Source organism: Heptranchias perlo, chromosome 35 (assembly GCF_035084215.1).
Source record: "Heptranchias perlo isolate sHepPer1 chromosome 35, sHepPer1.hap1, whole genome shotgun sequence".
Taxonomy (NCBI): Eukaryota; Metazoa; Chordata; class Chondrichthyes; order Hexanchiformes; family Hexanchidae; genus Heptranchias; species Heptranchias perlo.
This window is the reverse complement of record NC_090359.1, coordinates 10,135,205-10,155,011: the sequence shown is the minus strand read 5'-3', so window position 1 is coordinate 10,155,011 and position 19,807 is coordinate 10,135,205. Positions and strand designations below refer to the sequence as shown.

Genomic DNA, 19,807 nt, shown 5'->3' with positions numbered 1-19,807 from the left:
GTGTATGGGCTTTCGGGTGCGTAGTGTAATCATTAGAGTGCGCTAGTGTAGAGGTTACAGGCTACGATAGTGTTAGGTTTACAGGGTCCAGTAGTGCTGGAGTTTCAGGTATGGTATTGTCCGGGGTATAGATTCTGGTATTGTATGTGTTCTGGGTACAGTAGTGATGGGGTTATAAGGTATGCTAGTGTAGGTCTTACAGAGCGCAGTAGTTTAAGGTTTATCATGTCCGGTTCTGTAGGGGTTATAGGGTACGGTAGTGTCGGGGCTATAGGGTATGACAGTATAGGGGTTTCGGGTGAGGCAGTGTATGGGTTTTAGGGTAAGGCAGTATAGGGGTTATATGGTTCTGTATTGAAGGGGTTATACGGTGGGGTAGTGTTGGGGCTATTGCGTACAGTAGTGCAGAGGTTAATGGGTATGGTCACGTAGGAGTTAGAGTAAAGTTCTGTAGGGCTATAGTCTACTTCGATGTAGGGGTTATAGGGAATGGTGATCTCGGGGCTATAGGATATGGTAGTGTTGGGGTTATAGGGGACAGTTGTGTAGGTGTTATAGGGGATGGTAATGTAGTGATTAAAGAGTACAGTAGTTTAGTCGTTAGATTATAGGGTGCAGCTGTTTCATGGTTATAGAGTACAGTAGTGCAGGGGTTGTAGGGTACGGTAGTGTAGGGGTTATAGTTTATGGTAGTCTGGGGTTTTGGGTACGGTCGTGTAGGGTTATAGTTTATGGTAGTCTGGGGTTTTGGGTACGGTCGTGTAGGGTTATAGTTTATGGTAGTCTGGGGTTTTGGGTACGGTCGTGTAGGGATATAGTTTATGGTAGTCTGGGGTTTTGGGTATGGTTGTGTTGGGTTACAGTTTATGGTAGTCTGGGGTTTTGGGTACGGTAGTGTAGGGGTTATAGTTTATGGTAGTCTGGGGTTTTGGGTACGGTCGTGTCGGGTTATAGTTTATGGTAGTCTGGGGTTTTGGGTACGGTCGTGTAGGGTTATAGTTTATGGTAGTCTGGGGTTTTGGGTACGGTCGTGTAGGGATATAGTTTATGGTAGTCTGGGGTTTTGGGTATGGTTGTGTTGGGTTACAGTTTATGGTAGTCTGGGGTTTTGGGTACGGTAGTGTAGGGGTTATAGTTTATGGTAGTCTGGGGTTTTGGGTACGGTCGTGTCGGGTTATAGTTTATGGTAGTCTGGGGTTTTGGGTACGGTAGTGTAGGGGTTATAGTTTATGGTAGTCTGGGGTTTTGGGTACGGTCGTGTAGGGATATAGTTTATGGTAGTCTGGGGTTTTGGGTACGGTCGTGTCGGGTTATAGTTTATGGTAGTCTGGGGTTTTGGGTATGGTCGTGTAGGGTTATAGTTTATGGTAGTCTGGGGTTTTGGGTACGGTCGTGTAGGGTTATAGTTTATGGTAGTCTGGGGTTTTGGGTATGGTCGTGTAGGGATATAGTTTATGGTAGTCTGGGGTTTTGGGTATGGTTGTGTTGGGTTACAGTTTATGGTAGTCTGGGGTTTTGGGTATGGTCGTGTAGGGTTATAGTTTATGGTAGTCTGGGGTTTTGGGTATGGTTGTGTTGGGTTACAGTTTATGGTAGTCTGGGGTTTTGGGTACGGTAGTGTAGGGGTTATAGTTTATGGTAGTCTGGGGTTTTGGGTACGGTCGTGTAGGGTTATAGTTTATGGTAGTCTGGGGTTTTGGGTAAGGTAGTGTAGGGGTTATAGTTTATGGTAGTCTGGGGTTTTGGGTACGGTCGTGTAGGGATATAGTTTATGGTAGTCTGGGGTTTTGGGTACGGTCGTGTCGGGTTATAGTTTATGGTAGTCTGGGGTTTTGGGTACGGTCGTGTAGGGTTATAGTTTATGGTAGTCTGGGGTTTTGGGTATGGTCGTGTAGGGTTATAGTTTATGGTAGTCTGGGGTTTTGGGTATGGTCGTGTCGGGTTATAGTTTATGGTAGTCTGGGGTTTTGGGTACGGTAGTGTAGGGGTTATAGTTTATGGTAGTCTGGGGTTTTGGGTACGGTCGTGTAGGGGTTATAGTTTATGGTAGTCTGGGGTTTTGGGTACGGTCGTGTAGGGTTATAGTTTATGGTAGTCTGGGGTTTTGGGTACGGTCGTGCAGGGGTTATAGTTTATGGTAGTCTGGGGTTTTGGGTACGGTCGTGTCGGGTTATAGTTTATGGTAGTCTGGGGTTTTGGGTATGGTCGTGTAGGGATATAGTTTATGGTAGTCTGGGGTTTTGGGTACGGTCGTGTAGGGTTATAGTTTATGGTAGTCTGGGGTTTTGGGTACGGTCGTGTAGGGGTTTTCGTTTATGGTAGTCTGGGGTTTTGGGTACGGTCGTGTAGGGATATAGTTTATGGTAGTCTGGGGTTTTGGGTACGGTCGTATCGGGTTATAGTTTATGGTAGTCTGGGGTTTTGGGTATGGTCGTGTAGGGTTATAGTTTATGGTAGTCTGGGGTTTTGGGTACGGTCGTGTCGGGTTATAGTTTATGGTAGTCTGGGGTTTTGGGTACGGTCGTGTAGGGATATAGTTTATGGTAGTCTGGGGTTTTGGGTATGGTCGTGTAGGGTTATAGTTTATGGTAGTCTGGGGTTTTGGGTACGGTCGTGTAGGGTTACAGTTTATGGTAGTCTGGGGTTTTGGGTACGGTAGTGTAGGGGTTATAGTTTATGGTAGTCTGGGGTTTTGGGTATGGTCGTGTCGGGTTATAGTTTATGGTAGTCTGGGGTTTTGGGTATGGTCGTGTAGGGTTATAGTTTATGGTAGTCTGGGGTTTTGGGTACGGTCGTGTCGGGTTATAGTTTATGGTAGTCTGGGGTTTTGGGTACGGTCGTGTCGGGTTATAGTTTATGGTAGTCTGGGGTTTTGGGTACGGTAGTGTAGGGGTTATAGTTTATGGTAGTCTGGGGTTTTGGGTACGGTCGTGTCGGGTTATAGTTTATGGTAGTCTGGGGTTTTGGGTATGGTCGTGTAGGGGTTATAGTTTATGGTAGTCTGGGGTTTTGGGTATGGTCGTGTAGGGTTATAGTTTATGGTAGTCTGGGGTTTTGGGTACGGTCGTGTAGGGATATAGTTTATGGTAGTCTGGGGTTTTGGGTATGGTCGTGTAGGGTTATAGTTTATGGTAGTCTGGGGTTTTGGGTATGGTCGTGTCGGGTTATAGTTTATGGTAGTCTGGGGTTTTGGGTATGGTCGTGTAGGGGTTATAGTTTATGGTAGTCTGGGGTTTTGGGTACGGTCGTGTAGGGATATAGTTTATGGTAGTCTGGGGTTTTGAGTATGGTCGTGTGGGGGTTATAGTTTATGGTAGTCTGGGGTTTTGGGTATGGTCGTGTAGGGTTATAGTTTATGGTAGTCTGGGGTTTTGGGTACGGTCGTGTAGGGGTTATAGTTTATGGTAGTCTGGGGTTTTGGGTATGGTCGTGTAGGGTTATAGTTTATGGTAGTCTGGGGTTTTGGGTACGGTCGTGTAGGGTTACAGTTTATGGTAGTCTGGGGTTTTGGGTACGGTAGTGTAGGGGTTATAGTTTATGGTAGTCTGGGGTTTTGGGTATGGTCGTGTAGGGTTACAGTTTATGGTAGTCTGGGGTTTTGGGTATGGTCGTGTAGGGTTACAGTTTATGGTAGTCTGGGGTTTTGGGTATGGTCGTGTAGGGTTATAGTTTATGGTAGTCTGGGGTTTTGGGTACGGTCGTGTCGGGTTATAGTTTATGGTAGTCTGGGGTTTTGGGTATGGTCGTGTTGGGTTATAGTTTATGGTAGTCTGGGGTTTTGGGTATGGTCGTGTAGGGATATAGTTTATGGTAGTCTGGGGTTTTGGGTATGGTCGTGTAGGGTTATAGTTTATGGTAGTCTGGGGTTTTGGGTATGGTCGTGTAGGGTTATAGTTTATGGTAGTCTGGGGTTTTGGGTATGGTCGTGTCGGGTTACAGTTTATGGTAGTCTGGGGTTTTGGGTACGGTCGTGTCGGGTTATAGTTTATGGTAGTCTGGGGTTTTGGGTACGGTCGTGTAGGGTTATAGTTTATGGTAGTCTGGGGTTTTGGGTACGGTCGTGTAGGGATATAGTTTATGGTAGTCTGGGGTTTTGGGTATGGTCGTGTAGGGTTATAGTTTATGGTAGTCTGGGGTTTTGGGTACGGTCGTGTCGGGTTATAGTTTATGGTAGTCTGGGGTTTTGGGTACGGTCGTGTAGGGTTATAGTTTATGGTAGTCTGGGGTTTTGGGTATGGTCGTGTCGGGTTATAGTTTATGGTAGTCTGGGGTTTTGGGTACGGTCGTGTAGGGTTATAGTTTATGGTAGTCTGGGGTTTTGGGTACGGTCGTGTAGGGTTATAGTTTATGGTAGTCTGGGGTTTTGGGTACGGTCGTGTCGGGTTATAGTTTATGGTAGTCTGGGGTTTTGGGTACGGTCGTGTAGGGTTATAGTTTATGGTAGTCTGGGGTTTTGGGTACGGTAGTGCAGGGGTTATAGTTTATGGTAGTCTGGGGTTTTGGGTACGGTCGTGTAGGGTTACAGTTTATGGTAGTCTGGGGTTTTGGGTACGGTAGTGTAGGGGTTATAGTTTATGGTAGTCTGGGGTTTTGGGTATGGTCGTGTCGGGTTACAGTTTATGGTAGTCTGGGGTTTTGGGTACGGCAGTGTAGGGTTATAGTTTATGGTAGTCTGGGGTTTTGGGTACGGTCGTGTAGGGTTATAGTTTATGGTAGTCTGGGGTTTTGGGTACGGTCGTGTCGGGTTATAGTTTATGGTAGTCTGGGGTTTTGGGTACGGTCGTGTAGGGTTACAGTTTATGGTAGTCTAGGGTTTTGGGTATGGTCGTGTAGGGTTACAGTTTATGGTAGTCTGGGGTTTTGGGTATGGTCGTGTAGGGTTATAGTTTATGGTAGTCTGGGGTTTTGAGTATGGTCGTGTGGGGGTTGTAGTTTATGGTAGTCTGGGGTTTTGGGTATGGTCGTGTAGGGTTATAGTTTATGGTAGTCTGGGGTTTTGGGTACGGTCGTGTAGGGTTACAGTTTATGGTAGTCTGGGGTTTTGGGTACGGTAGTGTAGGGGTTATAGTTTATGGTAGTCTGGGGTTTTGGGTATGGTCGTGTAGGGTTACAGTTTATGGTAGTCTGGGGTTTTGGGTACGGTCGTGTAGGGATATAGTTTATGGTAGTCTGGGGTTTTGGGTATGGTCGTGTAGGGTTATAGTTTATGGTAGTCTGGGGTTTTGGGTACGGTCGTGTAGGGATATAGTTTATGGTAGTCTGGGGTTTTGGGTATGGTCGTGTAGGGTTATAGTTTATGGTAGTCTGGGGTTTTGGGTATGGTCGTGTAGGGTTATAGTTTATGGTAGTCTGGGGTTTTGGGTATGGTCGTGTCGGGTTATAGTTTATGGTAGTCTGGGGTTTTGGGTACGGTCGTGTAGGGTTATAGTTTATGGTAGTCTGGGGTTTTGGGTACGGTCGTGTCGGGTTATAGTTTATGGTAGTCTGGGGTTTTGGGTATGGTCGTGTAGGGTTATAGTTTATGGTAGTCTGGGGTTTTGGGTACGGTCGTGTAGGGATATAGTTTATGGTAGTCTGGGGTTTTGGGTATGGTCGTGTAGGGTTATAGTTTATGGTAGTCTGGGGTTTTGGGTATGGTCGTGTAGGGTTATAGTTTATGGTAGTCTGGGGTTTTGGGTATGGTCGTGTCGGGTTATAGTTTATGGTAGTCTGGGGTTTTGGGTACGGTCGTGTCGGGTTATAGTTTATGGTAGTCTGGGGTTTTGGGTACGGTCGTGTAGGGTTATAGTTTATGGTAGTCTGGGGTTTTGGGTACGGTCGTGTCGGGTTATAGTTTATGGTAGTCTGGGGTTTTGGGTACGGTCGTGTAGGGTTATAGTTTATGGTAGTCTGGGGTTTTGGGTACGGTCGTGTAGGGTTATAGTTTATGGTAGTCTGGGGTTTTGGGTACGGTCGTGTAGGGATATAGTTTATGGTAGTCTGGGGTTTTGGGTATGGTCGTGTAGGGTTATAGTTTATGGTAGTCTGGGGTTTTGGGTACGGTCGTGTAGGGTTATAGTTTATGGTAGTCTGGGGTTTTGGGTACGGTCGTGTAGGGATATAGTTTATGGTAGTCTGGGGTTTTGGGTATGGTCGTGTAGGGTTATAGTTTATGGTAGTCTGGGGTTTTGGGTATGGTCGTGTAGGGATATAGTTTATGGTAGTCTGGGGTTTTGGGTATGGTCGTGTAGGGATATAGTTTATGGTAGTCTGGGGTTTTGGGTATGGTCGTGTAGGGATATAGTTTATGGTAGTCTGGGGTTTTGGGTACGGTCGTGTAGGGATATAGTTTATGGTAGTCTGGGGTTTTGGGTATGGTCGTGTCGGGTTATAGTTTATGGTAGTCTGGGGTTTTGGGTACGGTCGTGTAGGGTTATAGTTTATGGTAGTCTGGGGTTTTGGGTACGGTCGTGTAGGGATATAGTTTATGGTAGTCTGGGGTTTTGGGTATGGTCGTGTAGGGATATAGTTTATGGTAGTCTGGGGTTTTGGGTACGGTCGTGTAGGGATATAGTTTATGGTAGTCTGGGGTTTTGGGTATGGTCGTGTCGGGTTATAGTTTATGGTAGTCTGGGGTTTTGGGTACGGTCGTGTAGGGTTATAGTTTATGGTAGTCTGGGGTTTTGGGTACGGTCGTGTAGGGATATAGTTTATGGTAGTCTGGGGTTTTGGGTATGGTCGTGTAGGGTTATAGTTTATGGTAGTCTGGGGTTTTGGGTATGGTCGTGTCGGGTTATAGTTTATGGTCGTCTGGGGTTTTGGGTACGGTCGTGTAGGGTTATAGTTTATGGTAGTCTGGGGTTTTGGGTATGGTCGTGTCGGGTTATAGTTTATGGTAGTCTGGGGTTTTGGGTACGGTCGTGTAGGGTTATAGTTTATGGTAGTCTGGGGTTTTGGGTATGGTCGTGTCGGGTTATAGTTTATGGTAGTCTGGGGTTTTGGGGACGGTCGTGTAGGGTTATAGTTTATGGTAGTCTGGGGTTTTGGGTACGTTCGTGTAGGGTTACAGTTTATGGTAGTCTGGGGTTTTGGGTACGGTCGTGTCGGGTTATAGTTTATGGTAGTCTGGGGTTTTGGGTACGGTCGTGTCGGGTTATAGTTTATGGTAGTCTGGGGTTTTGGGTACGGTCGTGTAGGGTTATAGTTTATGGTAGTCTGGGGTTTTGGGTACGGTAGTGTAGGGGTTATAGTTTATGGTAGTCTGGGGTTTTGGGTACGGTCGTGTAGGGTTACAGTTTATGGTAGTCTGGGGATTTGGGTACGGTAGTGTAGGGGTTATAGTTTATGGTAGTCTGGGGTTTTGGGTATGGTCGTGTCGGGTTACAGTTTATGGTAGTCTGGGGTTTTGGGTACGGCAGTGTCGGGGTTATAGTTTATGGTAGTCTGGGGTTTTGGGTACGGTCGTGTAGGGTTACAGTTTATGGTAGTCTGGGGTTTTGGGTATGGTCGTGTCGGGTTATAGTTTATGGTAGTCTGGGGTTTTGGGTATGGTCGTGTAGGGATATAGTTTCTGGTAGTCTGGGGTTTTGGGTATGGTCGTGTAGGGATATAGTTTATGGTAGTCTGGGGTTTTGGGTATGGTCGTGTAGGGTTACAGTTTATGGTAGTCTGGGGTTTTGGGTATGGTCGTGTAGGGTTATAGTTTATGGTAGTCTGGGATTTTGGGTATGGTCGTGTAGGGATATAGTTTATGGTAGTCTGGGGTTTTGGGTATGGTCGTGTAGGGATATAGTTTATGGTAGTCTGGGGTTTTGGGTACGGTAGTGTAGGGTTATAGTTTATGGTAGTCTGGGGTTTTGGGTATGGTCGTGTAGGGTTATAGTTTATGGTAGTCTGGGGTTTTGGGTATGGTCGTGTAGGGTTATAGTTTATGGTCGTCTGGGGTTTTGGGTATGGTTGTGTTGGGTTATAGGTTACGGAGTTCAGCGGGTATAGGTTATAGGTTTTGGAGTTTAGGGGTTATAGTGGATGGTAGTTTCGGGGTTATAGGTTAAGGAGTTTAGCGGTTCTAGGTTTTGGAGTTTAGGGGTTATGGGGACAGTGGTGGGGTGGGTGTTGGGGACGGTAGTGTCGGGGCTCTGTGACTGGACTAATAATCCCGAGTCCCAGACTAATAATCCAGAGAACGTGAGTTCAAATCCCACCGTGGCAGTTTGAGAATTTGAATTCAGTGAAGAAAGGTCTGTTAATGAAAGGCTGGTATTGGTGAAAGTGACCGTGAAGCTGTCGGATTGTGGTAACAACACAACTGGTTCACTAATGTCCTTTTGGGAAGGAAACCTGCCGCCCTTACCCGGTCCGGCCTATATGTGACTCCAGTCCCACACCGTCCTGCTTGACTCTGAAGTGGCCTCGCAAGTTACTCAGTTGTGTCAAACTGCTACCATTCGAAGTATAATGACCACCACCTTCTCAGGGTAACTGGGGTGGGGAATAAATACCCACCTCGCCAGCGACGCCCACATCCCCAGATTGAATCATTTATTTTAAATATCCTTTTATCATTTCCTACTGCAGTTGATAATTCAGTCGGGAACTACACGCCGTGCGGTTCATTTTCATTCTTCCCGCCCGACGGTAAACGGGTGACAGGAGATCGGCCGCCCGGCTGACATTCCGCTCGATAGTCGTTCCCATCGAAGTGAGTGGAGATTAAAATCGTACAGAATGTAAAACCACCGGCCGATTCGCTCCCGCCCGTTTTATCCCGACGGTAAAAGTGAACATTCAGCCCAGAATGGTTTCTCAGGCCCCACCCCCGGCCCAGGGGCTAATTTTAACATTTTCACAAAGACAATTGGAAAGGAAAATGGTGGGAGGTGTAGAACAGGCGGCCGATCTGATATCGCCCGTTTTACACTGTCGCCTGAAGTTAAAATGAAGCCCAGACTGTTCCTTGTACAGTCAGACTGTGCAGACTAATCACACAATGAACATTGGAACCGACAAACACACGGGATTTTATCCCGGGAATCTGATTGGATTTGAGGTCGAGCTCCGAAGTTCACTGAGCCGAGGTCTCACCACCCAGTTTCCCGGGAATATTGTTCTGCGTCCCCTCCATTCACTCACACCTCTCAGTACTCACTCAGGTTCAGAGAGCGGGCCTGCACCATCCACCCATTGCCAGGTGCCTTCCTTTTCCTCGTCCGTCAATCCAATCCAGTGTGGATCATCTCCGCCCTTAACAAAATCCTTCAGGGAATGTGAAAATATTGCACAGATTGTAAGATTATTATTACTATTATTAATTGAAAAACTAGGTGCAGGGTCAATGCTTATTGTGTAACACTGCTCAATGGTTATAGACAATAAGGAAGGGGACAAGGCAATTAAATAACAGTGAGTATGTGACGTTTAACTCGTGTTATTGAATCTGCTTCCACTGTCCTTTCATGCAGTACATTCTAGATCATAACAACTCACTGTTTAAAACAATTTCTCCTCATCTCCCCTCTGGCTCTTTTGCCAATTACCTTAAATCTGTGTCCTCTGATTACCGACACTTCTGCCACTGGAAACAGTTTCTCATTTACTGTATTAAAACCCTTCATGGTTTTGAACACCTCTATTAAATCTCCCCTTAACTTTCTCTGCTGTAAGGAGCAACAATCTCAGTCTCAAAAAGAATCGAGGAATAAGAGAGGACTTAAAACTATAAATGGGAGTTGTCTACAGGCCTCCTGATAGCGACAATGAAGTGGTAGAATGTATTAATTCAGAGATTAGAGAGGCTTGTAGCAAAAACAGAGTTGTTTTAATGGGAGACTTTCATTGTCATGTAGATTGGGAAGAGCAGAGTAGCTCAAGTCAGAAAGGCAGTGAATTTCTTGAGTGCATTCAAGAGAGTTTTCTGGAACAATATGTTCTGGAACCAACAAGAGGGCAGGACATACTAGATTTAGTAATGTGTAATGAGCCAGACTTGCTTAATAATCCAACAGTGATCATAATATGATCAAATTCAATGTTAGGTTTGAAAAGGAGACACGTAACACAGTTACTTAGATTCTAGATTTTGGTAACTTTGACTGGATGATACAGAGACTGACGGCAGAAAACTGGTTGAAACTGTTATCGGGTAAAACTACCGATGAACAGTGGGAGGTGATTAAAAATAATTTAGCTTAATACAGGACCAGTGTATATGCCTAAAGGGCAAGAACTCTACTTCCCAAATAAAACAGCCATGGTCGACAAAAGAGGTGAGAGATAACATAAAACTAAAGGAAGGAGCGTACAAAAGTGTAAACAATAGTGTAGATCCAGGGAACTGGGAGAAATGTAAAAACAGCAAAGGAAGACAAAAAAGATAGTGAGAGCTGCAAAAAAGAAATACGAAAAGAAACTTGCGAGGGATATCAAGATTAATACAAAAAGTTTTTAAAATTATATTACAAGAAAAAGGGTAGTCAAGGGTAACGTGGGCTCTTTAAAAACAGATGTGGGTAATATTGCAAATGAAAATAAGGAAATGGCAGACTTGTTGAATAATTACTTTGTGTCAGTCTTCACAGTAGAGGAAGAGGATAATATACCTGACATTCCAGGGAAACTAATAATAAGTCAAGAATTGAAACTCACTAAAGATAACGTAAGTAAGAAAACAGTATTAGAAAAATAATTCCACTAAAGGCTGACAAATCCCCAAGTCCCGATGTTTCCCACCCATGGGTTTTAAAGGAAGTAGGTGGGGAAATTGCAGATGCTTCAGCCGTGATCTTCCAAAGCTCTCTCCATTCAGGAACTGTCCCTTTAGATTGGAAAATTGCAAACGATCACCATTATTTAAGAAAGGTGAGAGAGAGAAACCAGGAAATTATAGACCTGTTGGTCTCACATCTATTGTGGAGAAGTTATTGAAATCTATAATTGACTGAACACTTCAAGAAATTTGAGCTGGTTAGAGAGAGGCAACATGGCTTTGTAAAGGGTGGGTCATGTCTAATGAACCTAACTGAATTTTTTGAGAAAATAACTAAGGTAGTAGACAGGGGAATGTCTATGGGTGTAGGTTATGTGGACTTCCAGAAGGCATTTGATAAGGTTCCAATTAAGAAACTGTGAGGTTATTCTCTTTGGAAGGAAGATCAGAAAAACAAGATATTTTTCAAATGTTGAGAAACTATTAAATGTTGGCGTTCAGCGGGATTTGGGTGTCCTTGTACACGAAACACAGAAAGTTAACATGCAGGCACAGCAAGCAATTAGGAAGGCAATTGGTCCGTTGGCCTTTATTGCAAGGGGGTTGGAGTACAAAAGTAAGGAAGTCTTGCTGCAATTGTACATGGCTTTGGTGAGAGCACACCTGGAGTACTGGGTACATTTTTGGTCTCCTTACCTATGAAGGATATGCTTGCCTTGGAAGCGGTGCAATGAAGGTTCACTAGATTGATTACTGGGATGAGAGGATTGCCCTATGAGGACAAATCGAGTAGAATGGGCCTATACTCTCTGGAGTTTAGAAGAATGAGAGGTGATCTCATTGAACAAACAAGATTCTGGGAGAGCTAAACAGGGTAGATGCTGAGACGCAGTTTCCCCTGGCTAAAGAGTCTAGAATTAGGGGGTATAGTCTCAGAATAAGGGGTCAGCCATTTAGGACTGAGATGAGAAGAAATTTCTTCTCTCAGGGTTGTGAATCTTTGGATGCTCAGTCGTTGAGTATATTCAAGGCTGAGATCAATAGATTTTTGGAATCCAAGGGATATGGGGATAGGGCGGGAAAGTGGAGTTGAGGTTGAACATCAGCCATGATCTGATTGAATGGTGGAGCAGGCTCGAGGGGCCGTATGGCCTACTCATGTTCCTATTTCTTATGTCCTTAAGAGATTGTTGGATAAATCAAAGCTGATGGAATTGAAGGCAAATTATTAACCTGGTCAGGGGATTGGTTAGGCAGTGGAAGACAGAGTGTAGGGATAATGGGTATGAACTCGAATTGGAAGAAAGTGACTCGTGGTGTCCCACAAGGATCTGTGCTGGGGCCTCAAATATTCACTATTTTATTAATGACTTGGATAACACAATAGAGAGCCATACATCCAAGTTTGCCGATGACACAAAGATTGGTGGCATAGTAATTAGTGTAGAGGGAAGCTTAAAATTACAAAGACATTGATTGATTAAGTGAGTGGGCAAAACTGTGGCAGATGGATTTCAATGCAGTAAAATGTGAGGTCATCCACTTTGGACCAAGAAAGGATCGATCCGAGTATTTTTAAAAAGGTGAAAAGCTGGGAACAGTGGAGGTTCAAAGAGATTTAGGTGTCCATGTGCACAGATCACTAAAATGTAGCGGTCAGGTAAAAAAAAATCATAAATGATAATGGAATGTCAGCCTTTATAACTGGATGGCTAGAATATAAAAGGGAGGAAGTTTTGCTACAGCTATAAAAGCCCTGGTTAGACCACATCTGGAGCACTGTGCACAGTTCTGGGCACCACATCTCAGAAAGAATATATTGGCCTTGGAAGGGGTGCAGCGTAGATTCACCAGAATGTTACCAGGGCTCCAAGGATTACATTATGAGGAGAGATTACAGACACTAGGCTTGTATTCCCTGGAATATAGAAGGTTAAGGGGTGATGTGATTGAGGGTTTTAGGATTTGAAAGGATAGGGCAGATAGAGAGAAACTTTATCCGCTGGTGGGAGAGTCGAGGACAAGGGGACATAACCTTAAAATCAGAGCACGGCCATTCAGGAGAGAAGTTAGAAACACTTCTTCACAGAAAGGGTGGAGAAGTGAGGAACACTCTCTCTCTAAACGCAGTAGATGCTCGTTCAATGAATCATTTTAAATCTGAGGTCGATAGATTTTTGCTAGCCAAGAGTATTAAGGGATTATGGAACCAAGGCGGATGGATGGAGTTAGGATACAGATCAGTCATGGTCTCACTGAATGGCGGAACAGGCTGGAGGGGCTGAATGGCCTCCTCCTGTTATGATTGGAGAGCTGGGGCCGGTAACTTACTGAAACAGTCCTGAAGAAAGGCTTACATTTATACAGCCAATGAAGTATTTTTGAAATGTCGTCACTGTTGTAATGTAGGAAACACGGCAGCCGATTTGCGCACAGCAAGATCCCACAAACAGCTCCCTGTCCAATGCCCTAAGTCTCCGTGACCTCCTGAAGACTCTTGCAGTCTCTTTCGCACATGCCCACATGTTATTGTCTCCAAATCGCCCTCTCTCCCTGAGGTCTGACCATTGATGTATTGAGGGCAATGGTCCCAACACTGCCCCCCAGGGGACACAGACCTATGCATCACCCCAGCTCAGAATCTGCGCAGCTGATGAGTTGGAGGCGGGGGTGGGCTCACAGCAAACACTCAATTTTCGAGCAATCTGAACTTATTTACTCAGCGAACAGCGAAGCAAACAGAGTCTATCTGCAGAGTCTATTTAAAAAGAGACCCCGTCAACTACAGGAAATGGAACACTCATGGCCGAAACTACAGAGATGACACAATCCAAATTGATTATTTCACCAGTAAACTACAGGGCGTCGGGCTGATGGAATCATAGAAATGTATGGGGCAGAAGGAGGCCATTCAGCCCATCGATATAAAGAGTCACCCAACCTAATCCCACTTTCCAGCTCTTGGTCCGTAGCCTTGTAGTTTACGGCACGTCAAGTACCTTTTAAATGAGTTGAGGGTTTCTGCCTCTTCCACCCTTTCAGGCAGTGAGTTCCAGACCCCCACCACCCTCTGGGTGAAAACATTTCTCCTCAGCTCCCCTCTAATCCTTCTACCAATTACTTTAAATCTGTGCCCCCTGGTTATTGACCTCTCTGCTAAGGGAAATAGGTCCTTCCTGTCCACTCTATCAAGGCCCCTCATAATACACCTCAATTAAATCTCCCCTCAGCCTCCTCTGTTCCAATGAAAACAACCCCAGCCAATCCAATCTTTCCTCATCGCTAAAATTCTCCAGTCCTGGCAACATCCTCGTAAATCTCCTCTGTACCCTCTCGAGTGCAATCACATCTTTCCTGTAATGTGGTGACCAGAACTGTACACAGTATTCAAGCTGTGGCCTAATTTAGATAATGGGGATATTTACATAATGCAAATTATCCGTGTTAAATTAATCCCAGTCACTTAGGGCGGACTGGTCTCCGGGCGTGATTGATGGGGGAATTCCCCAAATATTTCTGTTCAGGCCCGGAATAGTTGGGTCATTTTCCGTAGCCGAAACTGTGGGCCTAGAAATTGGTTGCTGCAGGCTTGCTGAGGTTGGCCCCAAGACTCACCCGATATTGGGCCTCAGGCCTTATTTACCTCAGAACGGCGAGCTGCAGGCGCCCGCTAGGCCTCCACAGGCACCTCACTGGCAAGAGGGCTTCCATTTTTGGGCCATTGTGTCACCGGAAGCGACCCCCAGGTAGGTCCTGGGAGAGGAGAGGAGAGGGGAGGGAGAGGGGATAGGGAGAGGGGAAGGGGATCGGGAGGGGGAAGGGGTCAGGAGGGGAGAGGGGGAGGGGATCAGGAGAGGGGGGAGCTGCTGGGGGAGGGGGGCATTCCTGGAGCGTTGGCAACCCTACTATTTGGAGTATTTACTGATGGGCAGTGTTGGTTATTCAGTGGTGGGCGGAGTTGGTGACTGAGACCTGGACTGTTTGGGTACTGGGTGGTGGGCATTTGGTGGGTCTAATGGGGATGCAGCTGTTGGGTGAGGGGTAATGGGGAAGGTGGTTGTGGGTGAGGGATAATGGGGGAGTTGGGGGAGGGGTAATGGGGGAGTTGGGGGAGGGGTAATGGGGGAGTTGGGGGAGGGGTAATGGGGGAGTTGGGGGAGGGGTAATGGGGGAGTTGGGTGGGTGGAGGGATAATGGCGGAAGGTTAATGAGGGAGGTGGGGGAGGGTTAATGAGGGAGGTTTAATGAGGGAAATGGAGAGGGTTAATGAGGGCGGGTCAATGAGGGAGATGGGGAGGGTTAATGAGGGAGGGTCAATGAGGGGGGATGGGGAGGGGTAATGAGGGAGGGTTAATGAGGGAGATGGGGAGGGGTAATGAGGGAGGGTTAATGAAGGAGTTGGGGAGGGGCAACAAGAGAGGGTTAATGAGGGAGATGGGGAGGTGTAATGAGGGAGGGGTAATGAGGGAGTTGGGGAGGGGCAACAAGAGAGGGTTAATGAGGGAGATGGGGAGGTGTAATGAGGGAGGGGTAATGAGGGAGGGTTAATGAGGGAGGGGTAATGAGGGAGGGTTAATGAGGGAGGGGTAACGAGGGAGGGGTAATGAGGGAGGGGTAATGAGGGAGGGGTAATGAGGGAGGGGTAATGAGGGAGGGGTAACGAGGGAGGGGTTATGAGGGAGGGGTAACGAGGGAGGGGTTATGAGGGAGGGGTAACGAGGGAGGGTTTAATGAGGGAGGGGTAATGAGGGAGGTGGGCACTCTGTGAACGCAGCGTTTATTTGTGTATTTGTGATTGCCCCTGGCCTGGTTTCTGACCCAGTTCTCTTGGTCCCTCTTTGTATGAGCTGATTCTGTGACCCTCAGTCACTGAGTTCATAAGTCACACGGGGAGTCAGCTGGACACAACCCCTCCCACCCCTCCAATCACACCCGTCACTGGGACTCTCTGGTCAGTGCCAGCTCGTCAGTGGGAAGAGACATGGAACGAGACGCACACCCTCACCCCCAGCCTCTCCCAATAGAAAGCAGCGTCTCCAGGACTTGATTAGCTAATCACTCCGTCAACTTCTCTGTTCAAACAGAAACAGCTCCAATTGTTCAAGTCTTTCTTCACATTTCGAGTTCCTCACACCAGGCGGTGTGCTGGTGAACCTGGACTGACCCCCCACTATTGCCTCAGGCACCTTCCGCTAGTGTGGATCCCCAAACAGTGCAAACTCCTCCAACCGTGGTCCGACTGAGGTTTCATAAAGATTCACCATTATCTCTCCACTTTTATATTCTGCACCTCTTGCCAGGATTCCATTCGCTCTTTTGTGGCCTGTTGCACTTGAGGTTCTGCTTTTAATGGGAATCTGAGCCCCCAATTCCCTCTGCTCTCCCACATCACCCCCGCTTTCCCCCGTTTAAATATAATTATTGACCGAAATGTACCACCTCACACTCACTGACCGTGAATTCCATTGGCCCATTTCTTTTACCTGTTCCCCCTCCTCTCGAGCTCCCCTCACGGTTTCCTTTGCTCCTCAGAATTATTTACTCTGCCTCCGATTTTGGTATTTTCTGTAAATTTGGACCCCACTCGCTCTGGCCCTGTATCCAAATCATTGATGTGCAGAGTGAACAGAAGGCTTCCTGGAACTGAACTCTCTGGGACACCGCCCACTTCTAACTACTCCGAGAATCTGCCCTTAACTCCCTCTCCAACCAGCCCCGTCTAACCAATTTCTAATCCACTTTACAGCCCTTGTCCTAATTCCATACAACTTAACCTTTGCCAGTCGTCTCCTGTGTGGTATATTCTGAAAGTCCATGTACACCGCATCCACTGCATTTCCCGATTAACGGTATCAAGTGCCTCCTCAAAGAACTTCATCAGTTAGTGCTGGCTGTTATCCCTTTGGACACCTGTCTTGTGTCTCTGTCTCCATCTTTTATCTCCTTCTGCAGACAGCCAGAACAGACTTCCCAACACAATGGACGGGAGGAGTTCATCGATTGCAAAGACAGGCTATTAAATTGCTTATTATTTACAGTCTATGGGGAGACAACATCAAATTTTAGTCCGTTAGCATCTTAAGTACCTACGGGCAGGACATTTTGCTGTGATTTGGCAGCGATTTGCTTGCCTTTCTCCTTAGTTTATGAGTGATGACCGAGAGAACATATTTAGAAGTCGACAGTCCTGGGGACTATTTGTGACTTGTGTGAGTACAATTAACTTTAGAAAAACAACATCGAAAAGGAACAATTTTTCCCCCAAATCCTTTCTTTTGGAAAATGGTCAAAGATTCCTGAAATGTCACGAATGGAATTTTGAAAATCATGGATTTGTGACACAAAGTAAGCAATTAATCCCTTCCCTGGGACCAAATACTGACACACAGCCCTCTCAGAGTCCCAGACTGTTACTTTAATGGTGCTCTCTTACCTGTCTCAGCCGGCCCCTCTGCACAGACACCCCGCACTGGGTCACTGCGTCCTACCGATCCGATCGATGAAAGATGCTTTGTACAGACGGTGGATGGGAGCTGGGCTCGGAGCTGCAGCTCAGAGCTGATGTGTCTATCAACAGGAAACACGGAATCACAACACAGAGCAGTGTAACGGTGACAGGAAATCACTACTTCACTCGCGAGTTCAGACTCTCGAGTCACTGTTAAAAGACGGGCACCACCGGTGAAGGACAGAGTCAGAGCCCAAAGTGAGAGAGAGCCAGTCCTGGAGAGAGAGTCCCGGTCCCAGTCCCTAAGAGAAAGAGTCCCAGTCCCTGAGAGAGAGAGTCCCAGTCCCTGAGAGAGAGAGTCCCAGTCCCTGAGAGAGAGAGTCCCAGTCCCTGAGAGAGAGAGTCCCAGTCCCTGAGAGAGAGAGTCCCAGTCCCTGAGAGAGAGAGTCCCAGTCCCTGAGAGAGAGAGTCCCAGTCCCTGAGAGAGAGAGTCCCAGTCCCTGAGAGAGAGAGTCCCAGTCCCTGAGAGAGAGAGTCCCAGTCCCTGAGAGAGAGAGTCCCAGTCCCTAAGAGAGAGAGAGTCCCAGTCCCTGAGAGAGAGAGTCCCAGTCCCTGAGAGAGAGAGAGTCCCAGTCCCAGAGAGAGAGAGTCCCAGTCCCTGAGAGAGAGAGTCCCAGTCCCTGAGAGAGAGAGTCCCAGTCCCTGAGAGAGAGAGTCCCAGTCCCTGAGAGAGAGAGAGTCCCAGTCCCTGAGAGAGAGAGTCCCAGTCCCTGAGAGAGAGAGAGTCCCAGTCCCAGAGAGAGAGAGTCCCAGTCCCAGAGAGAGAGAGTCCCAGTCCCTGAGAGAGAGAGTCCCAGTCCCTGAGAGAGAGAGTCCCAGTCCCTGAGAGAGAGAGAGTCCCAGTCCCAGAGAGAGAGAGTCCCAGTCCCAGAGAGAGAGAGTCCCAGTCCCTGAGAGAGAGAGTCCCAGTCCCAGAGAGAGAGAATCCCAGTCCCTGAGAGAGAGAGTCCCAGTCCCTGAGAGAGAGAGTCCCAGTCCCTGAGAGAGAGAGTCCCAGTCCCTGAGAGAGAGAGTCCCAGTCCCTGAGAGAGAGAGTCCCAGTCCCTGAGAGAGAGAGTCCCAGTCCCTGAGAGAGAGAGAGTCCCAGTCCCTGAGAGAGAGAGTCCCAGTCCCAGAGAGAGAGAGTCCCAGTCCCTGAGAGAGAGAGTCCCAGTCCCTGAGAGAGAGAGTCCCAGTCCCAGAGAGAGAGTCCCAGTACCTGAGAGAGAGACACAGTCCCAGAGAGAGAGAGTCCCAGTCCCTGAGAGAGAGAGTCCCAGTCCCTGAGAGAGAGAGTCCCAGTACCTGAGAGAGAGACACAGTCCCAGAGAGAGAGAGTCCCAGTCCCTGAGAGAGAGAGTCCCAGTCCCTGAGAGAGAGAGTCCCAGTACCTGAGAGAGAGAGAGTCCCAGTCCCAGAGAGAGAGAGAGTCTCAGTCCCAGAGAGAGAGAGTCCCAGTCACTGAGAGAGAGTCCCGGTCCCTGAGAGAGAGAGAGTCCCAGTCCCAGAGAGAGAGAGTCCCAGTACCTGAGAGAGAGAGAGTCCCAGTCCCAGAGAGAGATTCCCAGTACCTGAGAGAGAGAGAGTCCCAGTACCTGAGAGAGAGAGAGTCCCAGTCCCAGAGAGAGAGAGAGTCCCAGTCCCAGAGAGACAGAGTCCCAGTCACTGAGAGAGAGTCCCAGTCACTGAGAGAGAGTCCCGGTCCCTGAGAGAGAGTCCCAGTCCCTGAGAGAGAGTCCCAGTCCCTGAGAGAGAGAGTCCCAGTCCCTGAGAGAGAAGTCCCAGTCCCGGAGAGAGAGAGAGTCCCAGTGGCTGAGAGAGAGTCCCAGTCCCTGAGAGAGAGACCCAGTCCCAGAGAGAGAGACAAAGTCCCAGAGAGAGAGACAGAGTCCCAGAGAGAGAGTCCCATTCCCAGAGAGAGAGAGTCCCAGTCGCTGAGAGAGAGTCCCAGAGAAAGAGACACAGTCCCAGAGAGAGAGACAAAGTCCCAGAGAGAGAGACACAGTCCCAGAGAGAGAGACAAAGTCCCAGAGATAGAGACACAGTCCCAGAGAGAGAGACACAGTCCCAGAGAGAGAGACACAGTCCCAGAGAGACACAGTCCCAGAGAGAGAGACACAGTCCCAGAGAGAGAGTCCCAGTCCCAGAGAGAGAGACACAGTCCCAGAGAGAGACGCAGTCCCAGAGAGAGAGTTCCAGATCAAGAGAGAGAGTCCCAGTCCCAGAGAGAGAGACAAAGTCCCAGAGAGAGAGTCAGAGTCCCAGAGAGAGAGTCAGAGTCCCAGAGAGAGAGACAGAGTCCCAGAGAGAGAGACACAGTCCCAGAGAGAGAGACACAGTCCCAGAGAGAGAGACACAGTCCCAGAGAGAGAGTCCCAGTCCCAGAGAGAGAGACACAGTCACAGAGAGAGAGTCCCAGATCAAGAGAGAGAGTCCCAGATCAAGAGAGAGAGTCCCAGCCCCAGAGAGAGAGTCCCAGTCCCAGAGAGGGAGTGAGTCCCAGTCCCAGAGTGGGAGAGAGTCCCAGTACCAGAAAGAGAGAGTCCCAGTCCCAGAGAGTGAGAGTCCCAGTACCTGAGAGAGAGAGTCCCAGTACCTGAGAGATAGAGTCCCAGTCCCAGAGAGAGAGAGTCCCA

The 19,807-nt window shown here is 47.7% G+C and overlaps 1 protein-coding gene across 2 annotated transcripts in view; it reads right to left on the bottom strand.

The window, feature by feature from the left end:
* Positions 1 to 19,807, bottom strand: part of LOC137302346 (CD209 antigen-like protein E) — a 79,397-nt gene that overhangs the window by 9,414 nt on the left and 50,176 nt on the right. Inside the window, exons 7-8 of one of the 2 annotated variants that reach the window (XR_010958438.1) lie at positions 17,118 to 17,251; positions 9,147 to 9,234 (exon numbers count right to left, since the gene is read on the bottom strand). Coding sequence is in view for 1 of the 2 variants with exons in the window: in XM_067971983.1 (XP_067828084.1) it covers positions 9,128 to 9,234 (107 nt within the window). In the remaining variant the exon portion in view is untranslated. Of the gene's footprint in view, positions 1 to 9,127; positions 9,235 to 17,117; positions 17,252 to 19,807 lie in introns of those variants that run through there. The other variant, XM_067971983.1, reaches the window with a different exon arrangement.